Source organism: Podarcis pityusensis (genome assembly GCF_964106645.2).
Source record: "Podarcis pityusensis genome assembly, chromosome: 8".
Lineage (NCBI taxonomy): Eukaryota > Metazoa > Chordata > Lepidosauria > Squamata > Lacertidae > Podarcis > Podarcis pityusensis.
In genome coordinates, this window is record NC_138033.1 from 30,030,235 (window position 1) to 30,051,862 (window position 21,628).

A 21,628-nucleotide genomic window follows, 5' to 3' on the forward strand; every position below is an offset into this window, starting at 1 on the left:
TGAAGTATTTTCCCTAAGGAGGGGCATTTGGAGGTTTCCTGAAATGGGAGCTATGATTTTCAATGGTGTATATGTCTCGGGTGTGGGCAAAATAATTCAGCTGGTTTTAAGAGGGAAAGGAGAGATATCTTATTAATATGGTGACACTGTTTTTAACTTCTTTTCAACTTAAAACTCCACTTGATTTTGAGTTTTTTTAAAGCCTGAGAACCTTATTGGACTCTACCGCTCATCACCCAAAGCCAGAATTACCAATGATCTGTGAAGCTGGGAGTTCTAGTCAGGGCTGATGGGTCACATTCCTGATTTAAACCATGGAGTCCAGAGCAGATTCATTTGCTATGTACCCCTTCCCATGGTTGCTGCTATTCCAAAAGGAGAAAAGCATGGCATCTGAACAAATGAACAAAAAATCCCTCCAAGGGTTCTCAAACTTCTAAGGAAATTGGGTCCTCCCTTAAAGAGGGCACGTGTTGTGGTGAGACCTGGCAACCAATTTCCCCACTTGGTGGATTGGCTGTTGCCATTTGGGTTTCGCCTGCCGCGTAGCAAATTGTCACAACTTGTAAGGCTGCGGATAGGCTCTGGTTCAGGTGAAAGGGATGGGAGAACACTCTTGCCATCTCTATGTGAAGGGTATTCCGTTAAAGGAATCCAGGGACTCATGGTTTGGTCAACCCCTGTGAGGGGGTTGTGCCCATGCCTGAATCCAGGGGGGCATTTGGGTGGCGGAGATAGCCTGTTCCCGGCTTTCCGCTTATCCAGATGTTCACCCTAGGCTGCCCTAGGCTGGTGCCCTGGGTCAGCGCTATCTGCAACTGTGCAGGGAGCTAGTTGAATCAGAGTCTAAGCAACCAGTCACTTTCTGTAATCAATAAAGTTGTGTTCTAAATTCTGCCAAAAACCAAACCAAAATTTGAGTCTTGTCTGAATTTATTTAAGGGGGAGGTTTAAAGGTCTGAACACGCAAATGTTTAAAATGAGGAAGCTGCCACTAACGCGGCAACAATGTGCATCCCCCCCATACCATCTGAATCATTTAGCCCCCCCTTCCTCTGAAAAAGTAACAAAACGCCCTCCCTCAATTTGCCACCTGCCATGCCTCAATGTTCCATTGGCTGTATACCAGTTTAACTGTCAGCGCTCTCTCACACCCCCAAAGAATCCTTGTTATTTTAGTTGCATAAGAGTCATGACAATTTTCTGTTATAGGACCCTATGCTTGACCCCTCCCTACAATTCCCACAATTCCCTGGAGATAAATAAATATTTGTTAAACCATTTTAAGGCTCCACACAGAAGTGCCCACAGTTGTACAGTTGTGGGCAGGTGTGTCAATTGCAGTTTCTCTTGGTTTTTGTGGTCTTATATTCCGTTTTCCACATTCTGACATAAGTTTGCTATTTATTTATTTTTCAAGTCCTTACAAAAATAACCAGCATTTTAGAGTGAATTTATCTGGATATGCATATTTTTATGTTATTTTCCCTAATACACATATTTTTGCAAGCTATTTCCTCTAAGATAATTATTTTTCTTTGCTATTTTCAGTAATATGTGCATTTTCATCCACACTTTATCTAGCACATGCAGGTTTGGTTTTTTTTGCACATTAAAGGGTAAAGGGACCCCTGACCATTAGGTCCAGTCGCAGACGACTCTGGTGTTGCAGCTCTCATCTCACTTTATTGACCGAGGGAGCCAGTGTACAGCTTCCGGGTCATGTGGCCAGCATGACTAAGCCACTTCTGGCGAACCAGAGCAGCGCACAGAAATGCCGTTACCTTCCCACCGGAGCGGTACCTATTCATCTACTTGCATTTTGATGTGCTTTCGAACTGCTAGGTTGGCAGGAGCAGGGACCGAGCAACGGGAGCTCACCTTGTCGCGGGGATTCGAACCGCCGACCTTTCGATCAGCAAGCCCCAGGCTCTGTGGTTTAACCCACAGCGCCACCCGCATCCCTTTTTTGCACATTACTTGGTGCATAATTTGGAGAAGTGCAAAGTAGTGGCTACATTTTGGTTTACGTCTTGTACTGGGAAGTGTGAATTAGGTAGGGTCGCCTTTAAATGGGAACTGAAGTGGATGTCATCCCCATCCCTAATTGTACCTGATATTTCTTGGGCAGGTGACCTTGGAAAAGCTATGGAAAAGCTATGTAAGTTGTGAGTTGCCTTCTGGCAAGAAACAAAGAAATTCCTTGCTTAGGACTGATGCATACCACTAAGGGTTTTACATGTGTTTTCCTTAAGAGATAGGGAAGTACTGAACAGGCGAAATGACAACCGCTTTCCCCTTGATGTTCTTCTCTCTGTACTGGTGAATTTTGATTAAAAGTTATAGCAAATGGAATTGTTCTGCATTATTCATTACCCAGAAGGCTCCTGCTATGAGATTGTGGGCTAAGTAGAAAGAGCAGCAAAAAGTCGAAAGCTTTAGGAGAAAGGAGCCATGAAGAGGCCCCAGCAGAAGGGATGTTGGCTGTGATATGGTGTGCCTGAACTAGGTCTAGTCGTATGCAGAGTATGGAAATAAAGACCGTAGATTTACTAGAAGTCACAAAACCAACATTTGTGTGCATGTGTGCGCGCGCACACACACAAAGGGCAACGTTTGCAAGCAGGCTTTGTGATTGCTATAGCAGAAACATAGGAGGGTTGTTGCCAGATATGCGCTGAGCTCCAGGGCTTGAGATCCTGCTGAAACACAGCATGCTTTTTGTGGTTCTCCTGTTCCGAAGTTTGTACCTTCTAAATATACATTCCCTTTCTTAGCCTCTGGTGATCATGATGCTGAGCGTAAGAGGGACAAGCTCCTGGCTGCCATCCTTGCCACCAATGTAGTTAGGTGTTTTTAGACTCTGGACTGGGGATTGGTCAATTTCAGTTTCTCATTTTTCCAATTTTAAGTTCACTTCCCAAAATTTTGATATCAGTTTGTTTAAAGACCCCATGGAAAACGATCAAAATTTTCATGATTTTTCCTAACATGCTCATGTTTGTATGCAATTTTGCTTAATATACACATTTCTGAAAAGCGTTGTCCCCAAATGCCTTTTTAATGCTGTTTTCATGATTATATGCATTTATATGCACACTTCACCACTGTGCATGCAAAGCACTTGCTCTGTCATCAAGTTATGGCTCTTTCCCCAGTAAAAGAGAGGGGGAGGTGCAATAAACCAGCTAAAACCTATGGACTCTTATCACTACATCCTTGATGAAGAAACTGAAATCTTAATATCTGTAATATCTGATGCAGACTGTTTCAATTGTGTGGACAAAGCTCTCCCTGATGTGTCTGGTGAATGTCATTGCCACATGACTGAGTTCAGAGTCTGGAACCTGGGCATCCGGGTTAAAATCCCATCATAGATGGGCTAATAGGAAGGAGGGTGGAAGAGTCATACAAAGCTGAATGTCTGAATTCCATCCTACATTTTTTTTGAGTTTTGCAACTGTCCCTGTTCTGGAATTTTGGAGGTTCCTATCAGCAGAGGATGCATTGACTGTGCTTGTGTATAACACTTAAGTCATGTTACAGATAGGTAGCCGTGTTGGTCTGCCATAGTCAAAATAAAAAAAATCCTTCCAGTAGCACCTTTAAGACCAACTAAGTTAGTTCTTGGTATGAGCTCATACCAAGAACTAACTTAGTTGGTCTTAAAGGTGCTACTGGAAGGATTTTTTTTATTTTGACTTAAGTCATGGTTTGTTCAACCACAGACAAGCGAACTGCTGTGGCTTCTTTCTCCAAAACTTTGTTTGTGTTCCAGTTGCTGTTGCATTATGCCTCTATAGCTTCTATAGATTGGCAAGTGTCTGGGGTGGGGTGAGACTACTGGGTTTGAACATAACTCTAAACAGCAGTTAAAGCCACCGTCCAGCCATAGCATCACATCAAAAACAAATCATAGCTTCACACTGCAGATTGTTGCTAGAGAACAAACCATGGTTAGTCTACTGCCTGGGTTTGTATATTCAAGGAAACCAAACTTGGATAAAAAAACTGTGACTTGGCATTATGTGCAAATAAGGTAACTGAGTGAAGAATAAAATTGGGTGGGGTGGGGAGTTTGGCACTGGTGAGGACCATCAATGCATGACCTGAATATTCCTTTGCCCTATGATATGGGGCTTGCGTCATGCAAAGTTCTCCTCACCACACTATGTGTAATTATTACTTCTCTTTGCCTCTTACCTGGATGATGTAGATTAATCTACAGGTGGCTGACAAATGGGTGATTAGTGATAAATACTTGGACCTGGTGGGACTTCTGCCCCCTTCCTAACTGTTTGATCTGACTTCCATGCATATAAAGTCTGTGCAGCTTCTGTTTCTTTCCCCACCTCTTTGCCAGGCCTGCTGCCTGCCCCCACCAGCCAAGAGTCCCCGCTGCTCTAGGAAATTGCATTTTGCAATCGCATTGGTTCTGTCTGCCCTAGTGTTTTGCTGGCATCTGCTGTGACGATGATTTAGCTTGATCAGGCAGCTCTGAGACGATTTGTGGGGACAGTGTAGGGACATGCTGGATTTATGACAGGCATTCAGTTTGGCCTAAACTGTAAATGGCACAAACAAACTCTTGCTTCAGAGTTTCTTACAAGGCATTTTCAGACAGGTTTAATTCTCTGTGGATGTATTCACTTGATACTTGTGCGGGGGTTATTAAGGAGACCATGCCTTACGACTATGTTCTGTGCACATCAGTTATAGGCCTATACTCTCCACCATGACATGGTGGATCATGCTCAGTGAAGTAATGATGTCTGGGATACCTCAGGACTTGAGCCACAGTGAGCACTCACACTTTACATTGTGGGTGCCCTTTGCGGGATCGCATGTGGTGCTGCAGTTCCTAGGGAACTTTATGACAAACAGGGACTGGCCTGCCTCTCAGTGTTATTATTTGGAGGTTTACGCCCAGCTTCAGTAGTCAAGTTTCATTGCTGGCAGGTGGGGCCAGTACAATTTATATACAGTGGTACCTCGGGTTACAAACGCTTCGGGTTACAAACATTTCAGGTTACAGACTCTTCTAACCCGGAAGTAGCACCTTGGGTTAAGAACTTTACCTCAGGTTGAGAACAGAAATCGCACGGTGGCGGCGCAGCAGCAGCAGGAGGCCCCATTAGCTAAAGTGGTACCTCAGGTTAAGAACAGTTTCAGGTTAAGAATGGACCTCCGGAACGAATTAAGTTCTTAACCAGAGGTACCACTATATAAGGGTTGGAGCTGACAGTAGCCAGGCAATTGGCTCAGGAGATTCACCCACCCTCCCCTCTCTTAGTTTAATGTTTTCTTGTTTGCAGGTTAACTTTTTCTTCCTGTTTAGTGGGCACTGCTGTGGTCTTTGACTGGTTGCTGTTGAAGGACCAGGACGAAATTTTCCTGCATTGGCAGGTTTTGGCTTCCCCGTAGCAATTTGTTACAACTTGCGGTTATGGCCTTGGGTGGAATCCTTTTGTCTTTTATTCCCTATATGGGGGGGGGGGGAGGCATGAAGTGGTGACTCACCCCCCTGCGGCGTCAATTCCAGAGTCCCCTCTTAAAAGGGGTTATATAACGGGTGTCACTGGCCATACATCGAAAGGCTGTCAGTGAACTACCCTGCGTGCGGGGATATGGGCTGGGCTGCCTGCTACACTTACGTCTCACAGAGCACCCCCATATCCCATTTACCCTGATGAGCCCCATTTCCCCCCGGCTGGGGGGCTGGGAGGGGTACACACCCAAGGCCTAAGCCAAGGTCTTCCTACACAATGGTGAGCCCTGAACTTGGAACCAGAGGGAGATCAGGTGGAGTGTGTTTGTGTGTGTGTGTGTGTGTGTGTGTGTGTGTGTGTGTTCCACCCAGCTCTGACCAAAGAAGAAATTACTGGAAGATCTTCATTAAGGATTGACTCTGCAGCAATAGGCCAAAATGGGACATGCAATATCCCCTGCAGAAATCTGGGCTGACACAAGCAGGTTTGGGGAGCTCCAAGTCTCTGCTTAGGCACAAAACACTTAGACCTGCTGTGGCTGCCACACTACTAAACAAAGGATGTGGGGTGCTTTATATAAAACACCCCCCCCCCCAGTAATCATGTGCATGTGTGTTTCAAAATCAAGGAATAACCTGTAGCTAGGAAAGGGAGAAGTGAGCATTGCAAATCCCTCAGTTTTTTGCCAACTTGGAATGATCTCTGAGTCAGAGAAGTCTTGGTTTGACCCACCAGGCCCTGAAAACCCAAATGACAACTTTCTTTGGCCAAGGAGAAGTCTCCTTGGGATGTCTCTTGGCTACATAAATCTATCAAGGGGAGCCGGGGACCAGGGAGGCTTGTATACCTCCTACAATTTGTGGCTGACTTTGGCAGCTGTAAAAGTCACTGATGCAAAGGGAAAACTCAGATCTCTAGTTCAACTCATTTCCAAGTCACTCTGCCCTGGTTGGAGCACTGCCACTGTTAGTGGTACCCCACAGCTCAGACATAAGGCTCATATCCATCAGGAGCTGTTGGTTCAATACTGGGGACCCAATCCTGTGGAACTCCCCCCTGGCTGAGATCAAACAGGGCCCTCTATGTTGAACTTGCTTGGTGAATACCTTTGTTTATTTCAGCTGGCCTTTTCAATACGTTTTCTGATTTTATGGTTAATTTTAACTGATTTTATATCTGTTGTGTCCTTTGTTATCTTGTACGCTGCTTCGACACTATGGTGCTCAGTGGTATATAAATTGCTGAAATAAATAAAATAAATCTTGCTCCAAGGGTCCTCTGAGGGAGTGTTTTATGGGTAAAGTATCTTTCAAACCCCGTTTAGTCTAACAGAACCACAGAGAGGGCAATTTGAAGGAACTGTATCTGTAGAAGCTTCTGGGTGTGTAGGGAGGAGGGGACTCCTTGGAGACTGCCCTCTTGCCCCCAAATTCTCTTTTTGCGGGAATCTCTCCAAAAAGTGTTTATAGGTGCAGCCCTGGGGAGCTTGCAAGTGATCCCTGACTGCTGTTCGTGTGAGAGGGGGTGGGGGTGGTCAGATTCAGAGTGGCTTGGAAATAGCTGTTCCTCATCTATTATCGTTGTTTAAAAGTGACTTAGCACATTTCTGATCCCGTCTGATGTGAGCCCTGGGTGGTTTGTCCATTTCTATTTCCAAACACTTTATGAGAGCAGACTCAGCATGGCAGTGGGTAGGACTGGGGTGGGGAATCAAGTCCTTAGGCATAAACTTCTGGTGATTAAAAAGTGAAATGAGATTTATTCATGGCACTCAGGGTTTATGGGCTTCAAACAGATGGAGGGAAAGATGGGGGGAAAGATCAACAAGTAACATGAAAATGGTCCATGCTTTAATACTAGCTTATTTCTGAACATTTGGCAGAGGGGTAGAGCAGGAGGTTTCATTTCTCAATTGGAAAAGGTCATTTCAAAAGTTTTAAAGCCATCCTCGAAAGAAAAATGGTTGTGGACACATTCGAGGGGAGAGTGAGGAGTTCTCTAGCAGCCTTCTCCCACCTGGTGCCCTCCAGAACTTTTGGATCACAACTCCCATCATTCCTGGCAATTGTTCATGCTACTTGGGGCTGATGGGGATTATCTAATGCTTATTTCCCCTAAATTGATTTTTGAATTTTATTGTTATTCATGTTTTTATACTGTATTTTATGCTGCTTTTATAATTAAGTGTTTTAAATTTGTTGCTAGCTGCCCTGAGCCTGGTTTTTGAACCGGGAAGGGTGGGGTATAAATAAAAATTTACTATTATTATTATTATTATTATTATTATTATTGGACCTGCTTGCATGTGGACAGTGCCTGGTTCATTCCCTTCCATCTCCATGTAGGGCTGACGAGGATTCCCTATCTGAAAACCCTGGAATCCTGCTAGTCAGTGTAAACTGGGCTAAACTAGGTGGACCAGTGGTCTGACTCTGTATAAGGCAGCTTCCTACATCATCCAAAAATAACAAAGTATCAAAACAACTCCCAATTTATTATAGCAAAACAGCGTAACAGAAGAAGCAGGGAGAAAAATATGTTTTGGAAATAACATAAATGTTGTGAAGCTTTATTGGGTTTCAGCGAAAAACAGAGGAAGGTGGACATTACCCATGAAGAGGAAAATGTACAAAGCTCCCTTCACCATTTTGAAAGTATTTAAGTATACTTAGGCCATCGGAGAAGAAATTGAAAATATTTGAATGGGCAACTGATTCCAACTTCAGACAGGGATGGTAATTGAGCTACACAGAGAAAGAGAGAGACCAGGCCTGAGCAAGTGATAAGTTTGAAATAAGGCTGGTTGGCTTTCCAAAATAAAGGTTTTCATCCAAACCTTTAAAGTTGTACCATAGGTTTTCTGCATTCTCCTGACGCCTGTGAATGCTTCCAGGTTAGGCTTGCTCATCATCTGGGCAACAAAGAGCTGTTGTTCTCTGCAGTAGATCTACCTCTGTTTCCGCCCTGCCTTGCCTTTGCCTTGCCCTCTCCAGCATGGGGAGGAGCAGCTTCTGACAGTGAGATGGGAGGTGTACAGTTCTGTTGCTGCAGTGATGCTCTTCAGAGGCTTGCAAGGAATGTGTCCTTCGGTTGCTAGGCAACTGCTTTCTGCATCCTCCTCTCCCCTCCCTGCACCTGGTCTGCCTTAAGAGCTGAAGCATGCTGGTCACCCAGCAGGTGGGGAAAAACATGTACATCTCGTAACCTGACAGCTCTCAAAAGGAACTGCTGAGTTCCCCTCAAGATCTGGGGGCTGAAGTTGTATTTGGTATTCTCCCCCCCCCCATATATTCTCAGAACAGTCACAAGAGGAGGAACAGCCACACATTGTCATGTGCAGTCATTGTGGGAGTCCAGGGATGCATGCTGAATGTGTGGCCTGCAGGTCTCCAAGGTGCTGGTCTGGGATTTGCTAAAATATAAATTCCTTTCTGTATTTAACAAAGGCCGCTGGAGAGGAAAAGTGGGGAGAATTGTGATGAACCTTCACAACTCTTCCCTCCAACCCTCTCCTGCCCTCCCTGCTTTGAAATGCAGAATTTTAAATTGAGGATGGCTGATCAAACTCAGACTGAGCAACCACCAACCCAAACCAGATTATTTAGTGTGAATGAAGTCTCCTGTGGCTCCTTCGTCTCTTTCCCATGCCTTCTGACTGGTCTCATCACCATCCAATATAATCCAAGCTCCTGCCTATTACAGCTGATGAAGAATTTATTTGCCTTCCAGGTTGTCAGCTTTGGGGAAAATCTATTTTCTCTGCCTCCCCCCCCCTTTCTGTTTTCCTCTGCAGTAAGAAATTCTTCTTATGGACAGATCCATCTGCAAAGTGCTTCTTAGCCAGGATTGTGAATGCAAAATTATTTTTAGTGGATTGATTGGAAAAGTAAGGTGCTCTGTTTTTCTTTTCCTGTTCTTAGACGCTGCGCCCTCATGTGTTTATTGTTTTCCATCCCCAGTGGCAGCGGCTGTTTATATCTCTCCCACTTTATATTACCAAATGATACACAAAAGAGCTTTACAAGAATTACAAAAAAATGCCCAACTATGAAAATCAAATGCATGATACAAAACTATTGTAAAACCACAATAAAAGCAGGCAGTATGAAACCGACTTGTAAATATTCCCACCAATTTACTAGGCTGCATATTCTTTATTAGTCTGCTAAGAGGAGGGAAGTACCCACTTGCAAGGACCAGGCTTGCAAAAGAAATGCAGGCTCCTAGTCTCTTATTATGCTGATAAAAAATTAGCTTTCCACCAGTTGTACTGGTGTAGGGAAGATGAGATTATCCACAACCCACTGTGCTGCTGTGCTGGTTGTGGTGAAAGAGGCTTTTCTTTCCTGAAAGCCCACATATCAACTAAACAGGCTGGTGGAAGAGAGAGTGGTCCGTTCCTTCTTCATCAGCTCCAGACTGTTTTATAAAGCCAGCAACCAAACTAAAAGCAGAAAACAGCCATTCTAATACAGTGGTACTTCAGGTTACATACGCTTCAGGTTACAGACTCCACTCACCCAGAAATAGTGCATCAGGTTAAGAACTTTGCTTCAGGATGAAAACAGAAATCGTGTTCTGGTGGTGCGGTGGCAGCAGGAGGCCCCATTAGCTAAAGGGGTGCTTCAGGTTAAGAACAGTTTCAGGTTAAGTACAGACCTCCGGAACGAATTAAGTACTTAACCCGAGGTACCACTGTACTAAAAACAAGCAAACGTACACCACGTAGAACCTTGTGTCCTCCAGATGTTTTAGACTACAACTCTGTCACCCTGTCCGGGAGTGATGGGAGCTGTACTCCAAAACATCTGGAGGGTACCAGGTTGGGGAAGGCTGAAATAGCCCTTTTGCCACTTGGGTAATCGTGTGTCCTACTTTCCAGAAGGAAGCTGTCTATTTAAATAGCTGTCCAGTCCAAGTTCGCTATAAAGTTAAAGGACTCTTAAGAAGGGAGAACAGGGGCCTTGAAGTAGTTTCCTGTCAACAGCGAGCATCTGGAGAACAGACTGAGCAGGCATACAGGTTATCTAGTCTTCCTCACTACGGTGAGATGCACTTCTTATTTTAGTAATTCTAAATTTGCATCTATGCCTTGCATAATGCCAATGTATATTTTCTTTTTTGGGTGCTGCATAATTAGGCACCCTGCTTGGAGTAACTGTTCACCAACACTTTGCAGATGCAAAGGAGAAATAAAAATTATTTCATAGTAGACTCCAGTGGAGGGGTGGGCCATATTGCCAAAAATGGATGTGGTCAGAGCAATCAATGCTCCCCACATCTTGCAAAAGCTCAGCAGGGTCCAGTATGGTTTCAAACTGGATGGGGGACCATGTCCTGCATTGCAGGGGGTTGGACTTGATGACCCTCAGGATCCCTTCCAACTGTACAATTCTATGCTGCTATCATCCTTCTGTATTCGCCACTTTCCAGAGAGAACATTGTATCAAGAAATTTTCTTCCAACAATTAGCTCCCCAAAGAGGCATATACTAACCTTACAGGCCGATTAAGAAATATTAACATTCCTTTGTCTATTCCCAGACTCTGCTCAGGTATTGCATTAGAGCAAGACCATGGTAACTGTCTCATTTGCAATAACCAGACAGTAAACCCAAAACAATATAATAATCATAAGATTATGAAAACAACCACTGAAGAGAAAAAGCACAAAATACATGGACACAAATTGTGTCTTTTAAAAAATCTATAACAAAAACTGAAAACAATCAGATATAAAAATTACAGGCAATTTTGTCTCAGAACTTACATTCCCTTCATTTTTTGAAAAAAATATTTTATTATTATTTTTCTCCTTAAACAATATTTTCAACAATACAATAAAATACACATTTACTTTCAGCTCTGCCGAGCCTGTGGCTTCCCTCCCTCCCTTCAGCAGGTTTTCCACTTTCAAGTCCTATCTCACACTTTAGCTCTTTAACCTATTGTCCACGTTGTAGGATTTATTTCAGTCCTGCTAGAGTCTTCAAATTTTTGTAATTATTAATCAAATATACAATAAATTTACTCCAGTCCCTTTGAAATTTTTGATCGTCCTGGCCTCGAATCCTGCAGGTCAGTTTGGCCAATTCTGCAAAGTCCATCATCTTTGCCTGCCACTCCGCAATCGTTGGTAATTCCTGTAACTTCAACTTTGGGGCCATTAAAGTTCTCGCTGCTACTGTGGCATACATAAATAGTCTTTGGTCTATCTTTGCAATTTCCTCTCCCATCAAACTTAGCAAAAATGCTTCAGGTTCTTTGGGAAAGGTATATCTAAACATCTTTTTAAATTAATTATAGATCAGTTTCCAAAATGTTTTCACTTTGTCACACGTCCACCACATATGGTAAAAGTCTCTGCCCGCTTCTTTACATTTCCAGTATGTTTTATCTCTCATCCTATACATTTTAGCTAACTTTACTGGTGTCAAATACCATCTATACATCATCTTCATTACATTTTCTTTTAATGTCATACAAGCTGTGAATTTCAAGTTTTCATTCCACAATTTTGTCAAAGAATAAAACTCAGTATTGTGCCCAAAATCTATTGCCCATTTTATCATCACTTCTTTGATTTCCTCATCTTTTGTATACCATTCTAACAACAAATTGTACAACTTAGATAATAATTTACCTCTGCTTTCCAGCAGATCGATTTGAAATCTTGATTTTTTATTTTCAAAACCAACCTTCCTCTTATCAACGTTAAAAATATTGTTGATGATATTGCACCCAACCTGTAAAAAACCTTCAATTTCATATGGTTTAAGTTTTAGACTCTTATCGGGTCTATATTCCTTTCAATAATGGTGGTCTAGTTTTGAGGGCTACAGTGAAGAACCTGCCTATGTTATCTGCAATCTTATGTCAAAGTCTGCTATTAAAATTGAAGCATGGAATTCATCTGTGTTCCCCACATGACAAGAAAGTTCTAGAGAGATAACTTGGAATATTTTATCCCCGTAAATGTTTCATTATAGAAGAACATGGGCTAACATTTTAAATGAGCTGCTTTACAAGGACAAACTCTCAAATGGCAAGTAAACCTGATAACCAATATTTTAAATATTGTCTTCTCATGAACATTTTAATATATTTTAAATATTTTAATATCTTTTAAATATTGCCTTTTCCTGAATCTAATCTATTTGTATTGCATGTTACATGTTGGGACCCCCCCTCCCCCAATTTTATCTTTGCAGCAAGTCTGAGAGGAAGGTTTTTCTGAGGTACAGGGGCTGACTCAAGGTCATCCAGCAAACTTCAAAGCTTGGGATGTGATTACTGGTCTTCCCATGAGTCCAAACTGACTTCCTTTACGTTTCCTCTGAAAGTCTGAGGAAAAGAGTCCAAGTAGCAGAAAGTTTAGGATTTAGTGCTATTCCGAGGAAATCCAGCTTCACATCCTCAAGATAAGACCAATCCCCCAGTATACAGTAGTTTGGTTGTCTCTGGTGTTTATGTCTAAACCCACAGCCTTGAAATTGCCGAGTTAACGCCCTGCCGGCATCTGACAGACTTCTCAGCAGCTTCTCTGGTGACGCGGCCTTTATAAATTGCTGCTTTCTTAACATCTTTTTGACATTTCCTGATGATTGAAATTAAAAGTATGCTGTAGAGTCAAATGGCTTCGTTCGGCTTCGCTTGCTGAACCCTTGCGCTGCCGTCGTGGATGTGACAGGGATGGGAATGTGATTTGACAGGGAGGCTGGAAAATTGAGGGGGTGGCGGCTCCCAGGCCTGTTTGTGAGGCCCTGAGGAAAAGAACGTACATGTTGTCTATTTGCTTGAAGTGATATCTGGCAGAAGGGCGGGGGCACCCCTTTGAAACTATCACCAAGGCATCACAGACAGGTCTGTGAGCCCTGTGCAATAGTGGCACTCTGTATTCCCCCCTCCTGCTCCATTTTTTTATTTTTTGGTAGTCTTATCAAAACTTGCTTAATTTTTCTTGACAGTCATCAGCTGTTTTTCCCAAGCAGGAACTTCCAAACTTCTCCTCAGAATGTTGCTGTACGTGGAAGTTGAAGGGAACTGAATTCTTTCCCTTTGAGAATTTGGTGTTTCTTAACTCTTGGCCATAGAATCATAGAATTGAAGCGCACCCGAAGGGTCATCTAGTCCAACCCCCTGCAATGTAGGAATCTCAGCTGAAGCATCCACGACAGATAGCCATCCAACCTCTGCTTTAAAACCTCCAATGAAGGAGAGTCCACAATCTCCCGAGGGAGACCATTCCAATGTCAACAGCTCTTACTGCCAGAAAGTTTTTCCTGATGGTCATTTCAACACTCTTCTACCCTCCTATCCTGCTGTTCTTCTTGCTGGAAGAGGGGCCTCCAAATTTGCCACAGATTACTCTTCAGGTGAAATTAGCCTTTAATTTCAGTTTTAAAGAAAAATGTCATCTCAGTCTGTCCAAGGGCCCCAGGAGCTCAAAAGGGCCTTGAATTGACTCTGCTGTCAACTCACTGTTCCTCTCCGCTGGCCATTTTAGTGGTGGGCAAGTGCCTGTGTTGGCTCCCATTCACAGTGGCCTCCTGCCAGCTTAATTTATCCAAAATGCAATGCCTCGGTATATATATATATATATATATATATATATATATATATATATATCCCAGCCTATAGATCTCTAAAATCTATAGACCTATACAATCTAGCATTTGGGTAAATACTGTGCACTTGAGGTTGTGTCATGGGGTGGGGTGGGGGGTTTAGCCCATCACTGATACTGTGCCAAGGGCTCCTTAATATCCAAATAGACTTTTGGCAACCTGATGCAGCAGTCTCTTGCTGATTTCTGCTACGGAGAATCCGAGCTAAGTGAGCTAATGTCCTTCTTTGTAACTTTGCCTAGATATGTGAAGGCTGATTGTAAAATGCTCTTAGCACATGCTCCTTTATTTTTACTCCACAAGACTGAGTCCCCATTTAGCTAAATGCATATTAAAGCTTTAGGCTTTAGCTTACTGGACTGTTGGTGGACTTTGGTGGGTGACTATGACAATCCACACCCCCCCCCCATTTCCAGACCACCCTTCTCTCCACGTGGTTAGAGGACTAAAGCAAGGGCATGGTTCTGATCCGTGTGTTGTACTGATGACCATTTGAGAAAGGCCCATCACTGCTATGGAGGCCATGAATTCCCAAGCCGGACCTGAGGCATCCTCAGCATGGATGTAGAAGTCACCCAAGACCACAGTTCTGGGTTCCTTCAACGCAACACCCAAGACAACCTCAGCCAGCTCAGTCAGTCAAATACTAACCTGTCTCTCTGGCCCCAACACCAGATGCAAGCCCTCCAGTTCCACAGCAAGAGAGAGGGGTTTCCTGGTGGTATGAAGTGAACTCCTGTAGATTACAATAACACAACCTGTACCACCACCACAACCCCATTCCAGGCTGGGCTTGGGTTGCACTGAGTAACTGGGTGGGAAGAGCTGAGTCAGATTTGGCCCACCAGGTTCTCCCACCCAGATCTTGGTGATGCACACCAGGTCAGCTTGCTTATACACAATCAAATCATGAATCAGCATGTTTTTATTACAGACTGGCCAGTTAATCAGGAGCAGGACCACCCAACTGTTAGGGGCAGTGGTAGAACATCTATGGCATGCCCAGGCGGAGACCCCCGACCCCAAGAGCCACCCGGAAGAAATGAATAAGGCATGACAACGTGTTGTGGGATTAAATTAGCCACAACTTTATTTAAACTTTCCTTGGCTTATGAATTGGGCGTGTATCCCTTCCAGTCCCCAGCCGGGGATCTGAGGCACATCAGGGTAATCAGGTCCGTCTGGGAAGTGGGCTGGCTCTGGAAGATGTTTGTTTACTCAGAGTGCCCGCCCCCATTTCCCTGCAGCACTGGGGAGTGCACTGACCACCTTTCAGTGTATGGCCAGTGATTCCCCACTGACCCAGCCCCTTTAATGGAGAACCCTGGGATCGTGGGAGGCGGGGGAGGCACCACTGCTTCACCCCCTCCCCCACATTTAGGGAAGATAGACTATGATTCCGCCCAAGGCCTAAAACCGCCAAAGTTGTGACATCTGCTACGGGGAAGGCGAAACCTGCCAATGCAGGGAAATTCCTTCCCTATTCCTTAACAGCAACCATCCTACAACCATAGCAGCACTTGCATACCTGTGGTGGGGGATATCAGGCACAAACACCAATCGTCATCCCTTCAGTGTCTTCCTCTGTAATGCCTACCCATCCCCTCAATCACTTAGACTCAGTATGACCCATGCAACTGTTTGGCACAGGATGCCATTATGGCCACTGACATAAAATGGCTTTAGAAAAAGATGAGATTGATTAGAGAAGGACGGGACTTCTTTATGGCTACCAGTCAGGAACTCCAGAAACACACCTTCCACTTTCAGCCACAGTATGGATCTAACTTGGGAATGCTTGAGGAATGCAATCTTGCAAATTGTGACATGGACTGACCTAATCTGCACCTCCCAAACTAATGTGCAGATCTGAACATAGCTGTCACCAACTTTCATACTCATCCAAATGCTGCGACTCAGTTCTTGGCTCACAAAAAGCATCGAAATGTGTTTAGAAATGCATATTCAAATGTGGGTTTTCATGTGAGTTTTATTTAAAATGCAAATTATTGTGGAAAAGGAACAGAACAGGTTTATGAGTGAACACATTTACGAGTGACAGACGGATTGGAAAGAAACTGATCCTGTGCCTAATCTGATTTAGGGGAGGGATCGATGATACCATTGTGTGCTTCTCAGCGGCTTGTGGTTGGCTGTTGTCAGCAGATAGAATGCTGAGAAAAATAAAAATTTCTTTTTATTGGAACAGCATCTAGCAAGCTATTTATATATCGGTCACCTTGGTACATTTCTGTTGTAAAGGCACTGTAATTTTGCTTTGCTGCTCTGACTTAACTGTGTGACTCATTAGTGTCTTGCCCCTCTGGAGCAATCCTAATAAATATGATCATTTGCCTAATCCAACTACAGACAGGCTCCCTCCTTGGGATAAATATGGCAACTGAAGATCTGTGGAGGGGAGCAATGGAAGTCCAGCAAGCAGACAGTCACGGAACTGGAGTCAAAGCGTTCAAAAGACAAATATGCACCCCTCCCCACCAAAAAGGACATAAAGCTATGGGTTTCTTTTTGTGGTGCCAGAGCAGGTCAAACAAATTACGCCTGGTTCTAATGAATGCTCACATTTAGTTTCGTTCCTTGGTGTGTTTGTGTGTGTTTTGGATGTGGTGTAGTCAATCAGCCTGGTGTTCGTAACTCCACTGGCAGTGTGTATGAAAAGCAGCAGCAGCAGCAAGCAGAAATAAATATTTTTAAAAATGCCATCACTGCCACAGATCAATGCATTTTAAAATTAAAATGGCTCAGCATTTATCATGTGCAAGGAGTGAACCAAGCCAGAATCATGGGTGAAAGGGAGACAGTAGTTATTGCATCAGGACAAAGCCTCACAGTGGCTTTGGTTTTTTTAATGTGGTTAATTTTTATAATGTGTTTCAGTGCGGATTTTGTTCAATGGCTGAGATCCTGGTTTTGTTCCTGTTGGCAGGAGTATTCCCTGCACAGATTTACACTCATATGCAGGGATGCCAACAGGATTTCCTGGGCCCAGTACACTGTGTGTGGATTGGGCCTCTGGCATCCCACCCCCTCCCCACATCCGTTAAGAATTGCTGCATATGTACATGTAACAACTTAACCTAGCCTACCTCACAGGGCTGTTGCAAATATAAAAGGGGGGGGGGGAGGAAAACATCCACAACCTTGAGCTGCTGGGTGGAAAATCAAAATACAGATCTATGCCCCCCTTGGCAGTTTATGCTCACTAGAGCTATTGGGCTGCTAGGTGGTTACAGGGATGTGGCTAATGATAAATTTAAAAATGCTAATAATAAAAAGTCTGTTTCCTGCCTGCCTGTCTCTGATTTTGAATGGGTGTGTGGGGTGGGAGGCAGGTTTGGAATTAGGAAAAAAAACACCCTAAAAATCAAGGAAAAAGGAATCTGGGACACAACCAGACATTACATGTAGATCTGCAGCAGATCTAATGTGTAGCTGCCTGCTGGGACGAGCTTGTATGAGTGAGGCGTTCAGGCAGGTTGCAATTCATGCTCCCCTGCTGCATGTAGTCTTTGCACACTTGAGTTCTCCTTTGAACTATCCTCTTTTTTCTAAGAGCGTTTTAAATTTACCATATTGTTTTATAGTCTCTTATCCTTTCTTTGGCGATCACTCATAGCCGAGTAAGATTGTCTTCCATAAATACGGTTTATCCTTACAGGAGACATGTAAAGTGGAATGTAGTGCAGTTTTGGCAAAACAAAAGGAACTGTGACTTAAAGACTAATAAAGGGATAAATATTATGGCATAAGCTTTATTTGGCTATTGGATGCCTCATTCCTCATAATCTTTGTACGTTTATGTAATTATACCTTTGCTCACCTTCAAATTACTACCGGGCTATTGCTTTATTTCTGCTATCCCTTTGGCTGATAGGGTGCCAGAGCAATGTAACAATGAGTAACGCATAATGAGCCTGTGGCAGCAGAAATGTTCAATTAGGTCTCTGGATCTGATGGGCTGACTTAAAAAAAAGTTTAAAGACAAGACTCTTGCCAATTGGCTTATTGAGAAAATTGATAGGGCTCATGAGCAAGATAGTACTATTACACTCATGCTCTGCTTGTTAGCTTCCTATAGACACCTGGTTGTCCACAGTGAGAAGAGAATGCTGGACTGTAGAGGTCTTTGTCTGATCCAGCAAGGCTGCTCTTATGTTTCTATGTTCAGAAAGCAGTGAAACAAACAAAGGCATTTATGGTGGCTGCTGTCATCTTATAGCACTACCACTCCAGAGTTCCCCAAATTCAATCCAAGTCCACAACTTCCTTGTGAAACTTACATCTTTAGGAGTGGTCCACATTCCTTCCTCTGATTGCTTCGCAACAGCAGTGGATGTTAGCAGAAGTTAAGAAGTCCCTCCATGCTTTGTGTTCCAACTTTCTTTAGAAACAACCAATTGATTTTTTAAATTGAGACCTAAGAGTCTGGGGCTTCTGTTGGCCTTGGACTCCCCCCAAAGTGTGGCCTCTTTTTCACATCTGCCAGTGGTCCTGCTCATGTGGTTCCCCTACCAGTGAAGGATTGGGAGGGAGGGAGAGATGACTCTTGCTGATTCCCTTTTCAGCCCCTTCCATTTCCACAAATTAGAGAGAGGTGGCACAAGGAGCTGAATGAACAGGGGGAAAATTGCCCCTCAACAAGACTTTTGTCAGCAGGATCTCCTCAATATGTTCATGAACAAAAGAAGCACTTGCCTTCATGATAGTCTAGTTCAGATCAAATCTATTGAAATCAATTAGTTGTTTTGTGGCCTTTGAGTTTATGGGGGAGCTAGTCATTACTATGATTGGGCTATAATATCCTAATGATTCAGTGATGGCTCTTGTGTTGCCCAGCTAAAATCCTGCAGCAATAATGCAGCTTCTGTCATATTTTCTCCTTTCCTCTTCTCCCCAGCCCAGAACTGCAGTTACGTTTTGCGAGGTCCAAACGGGACAATACAAAGTCCAGGATTCCCGTACGGCTATCCAAATTATGCAAACTGTACATGGACAATCACCGCCAAGGAGCAGAACAGAGTGCAGCTTGTATTCCAGTCCTTTGCGCTAGAGGAAGATTTTGATGTGCTGTCTGTCTACGATGGGTTGCCTCAGCAGGGAAATCTAAGAACGAGGTATGAAAAAGGAGGGTTTAAAAAAATATCTGTCATTCAGAGATGGGAAATGTTCACAAGCACATTAAGATGTCTGTTGGTTGGATTAGAACACTTTGAATGAAGGTTTTATGTTTCAATAAAAGCAGGTCCTAGCTCTATTTCTGTAAAGTTATCTCAGCTGTCTGGATTTCACACACTTGATAAGGCCTCAAAAATATTGCTAAGCATGTTCGATGGCATGGTGTTATCAGTGCAGTTGCTGCCTGAGACATCTGGAAAAGTTAATTAGAAGTTGTTGCTAGAGGAACTGAGCTTGGAGAGGAAGCTTTCTAAAAGTCAAGTCCCTCCCCTCCCTGCAACCCCATCTTTAGGGATAGCAGATAAATAATTGGCAATTTGTGAAAATCTTAAAACTGAGAGGTTTTGCACTCCCTCTCCAGTCTTTGAAGTCTCCCTCTTCAAAACCTTATACTGTTCACTTTATATATTAAAGTATTTCTATACCAATATATCATAAAATATCAGGGTGCTTTGCAGTTAAAATATAAAACACAGAAACATAGTGTTGTTGTTGTTGTTTAAATACAGATAATAGTTAAGATGACTGGGAAATCATTTTTAAAAAATAATAATGAAAAAAGCCACAAAAGTGTTTCAGCATAAAATGGTTTTCAAGAGATGCCTGAAAGTCAAAAGCAAGGATGCCTGTGAAATCTCTGCTGGAAGAATGTTACCCAACATGGGACTAACAGCACTAAATCCCTGATTTTTACTTGAAGTCTGGCCCCCTGTTACAACTAGCAATGCTCCAGATGGTCTAAGTGATCAAACTGGAATATAAGAGGTCATGCTGGGCTATATCAAGCTGAGATATATGTAGGCAGGAAAAGTTTGGCTTCTTGGACTTTGGTCTCCACTTACTGGAGGAAGGATTTCTCACTAGAGATGGGCTGCATGCTGCATCTCACAGCAGTTGGCAATAATGTGTTTGCTAAGAGTCTCATGAACCTGATTAGGAGAGCCATAAACTAAATCCTGAGGGAGAGGGAGTCAATATTACAGATAACAGGGGAACACATGGTACTGGGGATAATAGCTTTATTGTTGCACAGGAAACTGAGGTGGTGGTACAGAAACTTGCCAAAGGGCAGGAAACTACAAGAAGCAGCTTGTGGTGTCAGTTTTCTCTATACTAATGCACATAGTATGGGAAACAAGCAAGAAGAATGGGAACTTTTAATACAGGATGGCAAATATGACCTGGTAGGCACTACTGAAACCTGGTGGGGTGAGACTCATGACTGGAATATATGAATTGAGGGGTATAACCTGTTTAAAAGGAATAGACCAAACAAGAAGGAAGGAGGTGTAGCATTATATGTAAAAGATGTGTACACTTGTGAAAAGATCCATGACCTGGAGCACAGACGGCAGATTGACAGTATATGGAGGAAAATTGTAGGAGAGGGAAACAACAGTGACGTTACTGTGTCACCTCCAAGCCAGACTGAAGAATTAGATAATGCCTTCCTAGAGCAGATTATCAGACTTTCAAAACGGAGAAATATAGTAGTCATAGGAGACTTCAATAAACCTGATATCTGTTGGAACTCAAACTCTGCCAAAACAAAAAAATTCCTTCCAGTAGCACCTTAAAGACCAACTAAGTTAGTTCTTTAAGGTGCTACTGGAAGGAATTTTTTTGTTTTGACTATGGCAGACCAACACGGCTACCTATCTGTAACTGAAACTCTGCCAAGAATGTTAGATCCAACAAATTCCTAAATTTCCCCACTGACAGTTTCATTTACCAGAAGGTGGAAGAAGCAACAAAGGGAACATCTATCTTGGACTTAGTCCTCACTAAAAGGGAGGGTCCTCAACAAAAGAGAGAAACTGATCGATGAAGTGGAAGTACTGCAAACCGTGGGAAGAATTGATCATGTCCTCTTGGGTGTCATGATACAGAGGAAAGAGAAAGCTGAGTGTAATTGGAGGTGCACTCTTGTCTTTAAAAAGCTTCAAAAAGCAGAAAGAACTGCTGGGTGAGATCCCATGATCAGAAATACTACCAGCCCCATGATCCTCAGCGGGCAATGATTCCATACAGGTCATTTGCTACTGAGTGTGCAACCACTTGGGGAAGAAGGGGCCAGGGGAAAAAGAGTGTTGGCTAAATTAAATTATGCTTTCTGAGTGCTTGTACTGAACACATGAAAATCCCTCAAAGTGGTTTTGAGCATGGAGTATGGATCACTTGAAGAGCACAGTTTGTTGTTAGGGACAAGCAGCAGGATGCTCACACATTCCTTGTCAGTACACCAGCTCCCTACTTTGTTTCTTGGTTATTTCCTCAGAGTTTAACAAAAGCACATTCATTATGCCAAGTTTATTAC

At 43.3% G+C, this 21,628-nt stretch overlaps 1 protein-coding gene across 4 annotated transcripts in view; it reads left to right on the plus strand.

The window, feature by feature from the left end:
- The window catches only part of CSMD2 (CUB and Sushi multiple domains 2), a 501,247-nt gene that overhangs the window by 42,299 nt on the left and 437,320 nt on the right, over window positions 1–21,628 (plus strand). For all 4 annotated transcript variants that reach the window (XM_081018274.1, XM_081018269.1, XM_081018275.1 and 1 more), the window contains exon 2: window positions 19,034–19,250. In XM_081018274.1, the coding sequence (XP_080874400.1) occupies window positions 19,034–19,250 (217 nt within the window). The remainder of the gene's footprint in view (window positions 1–19,033; window positions 19,251–21,628) is intronic.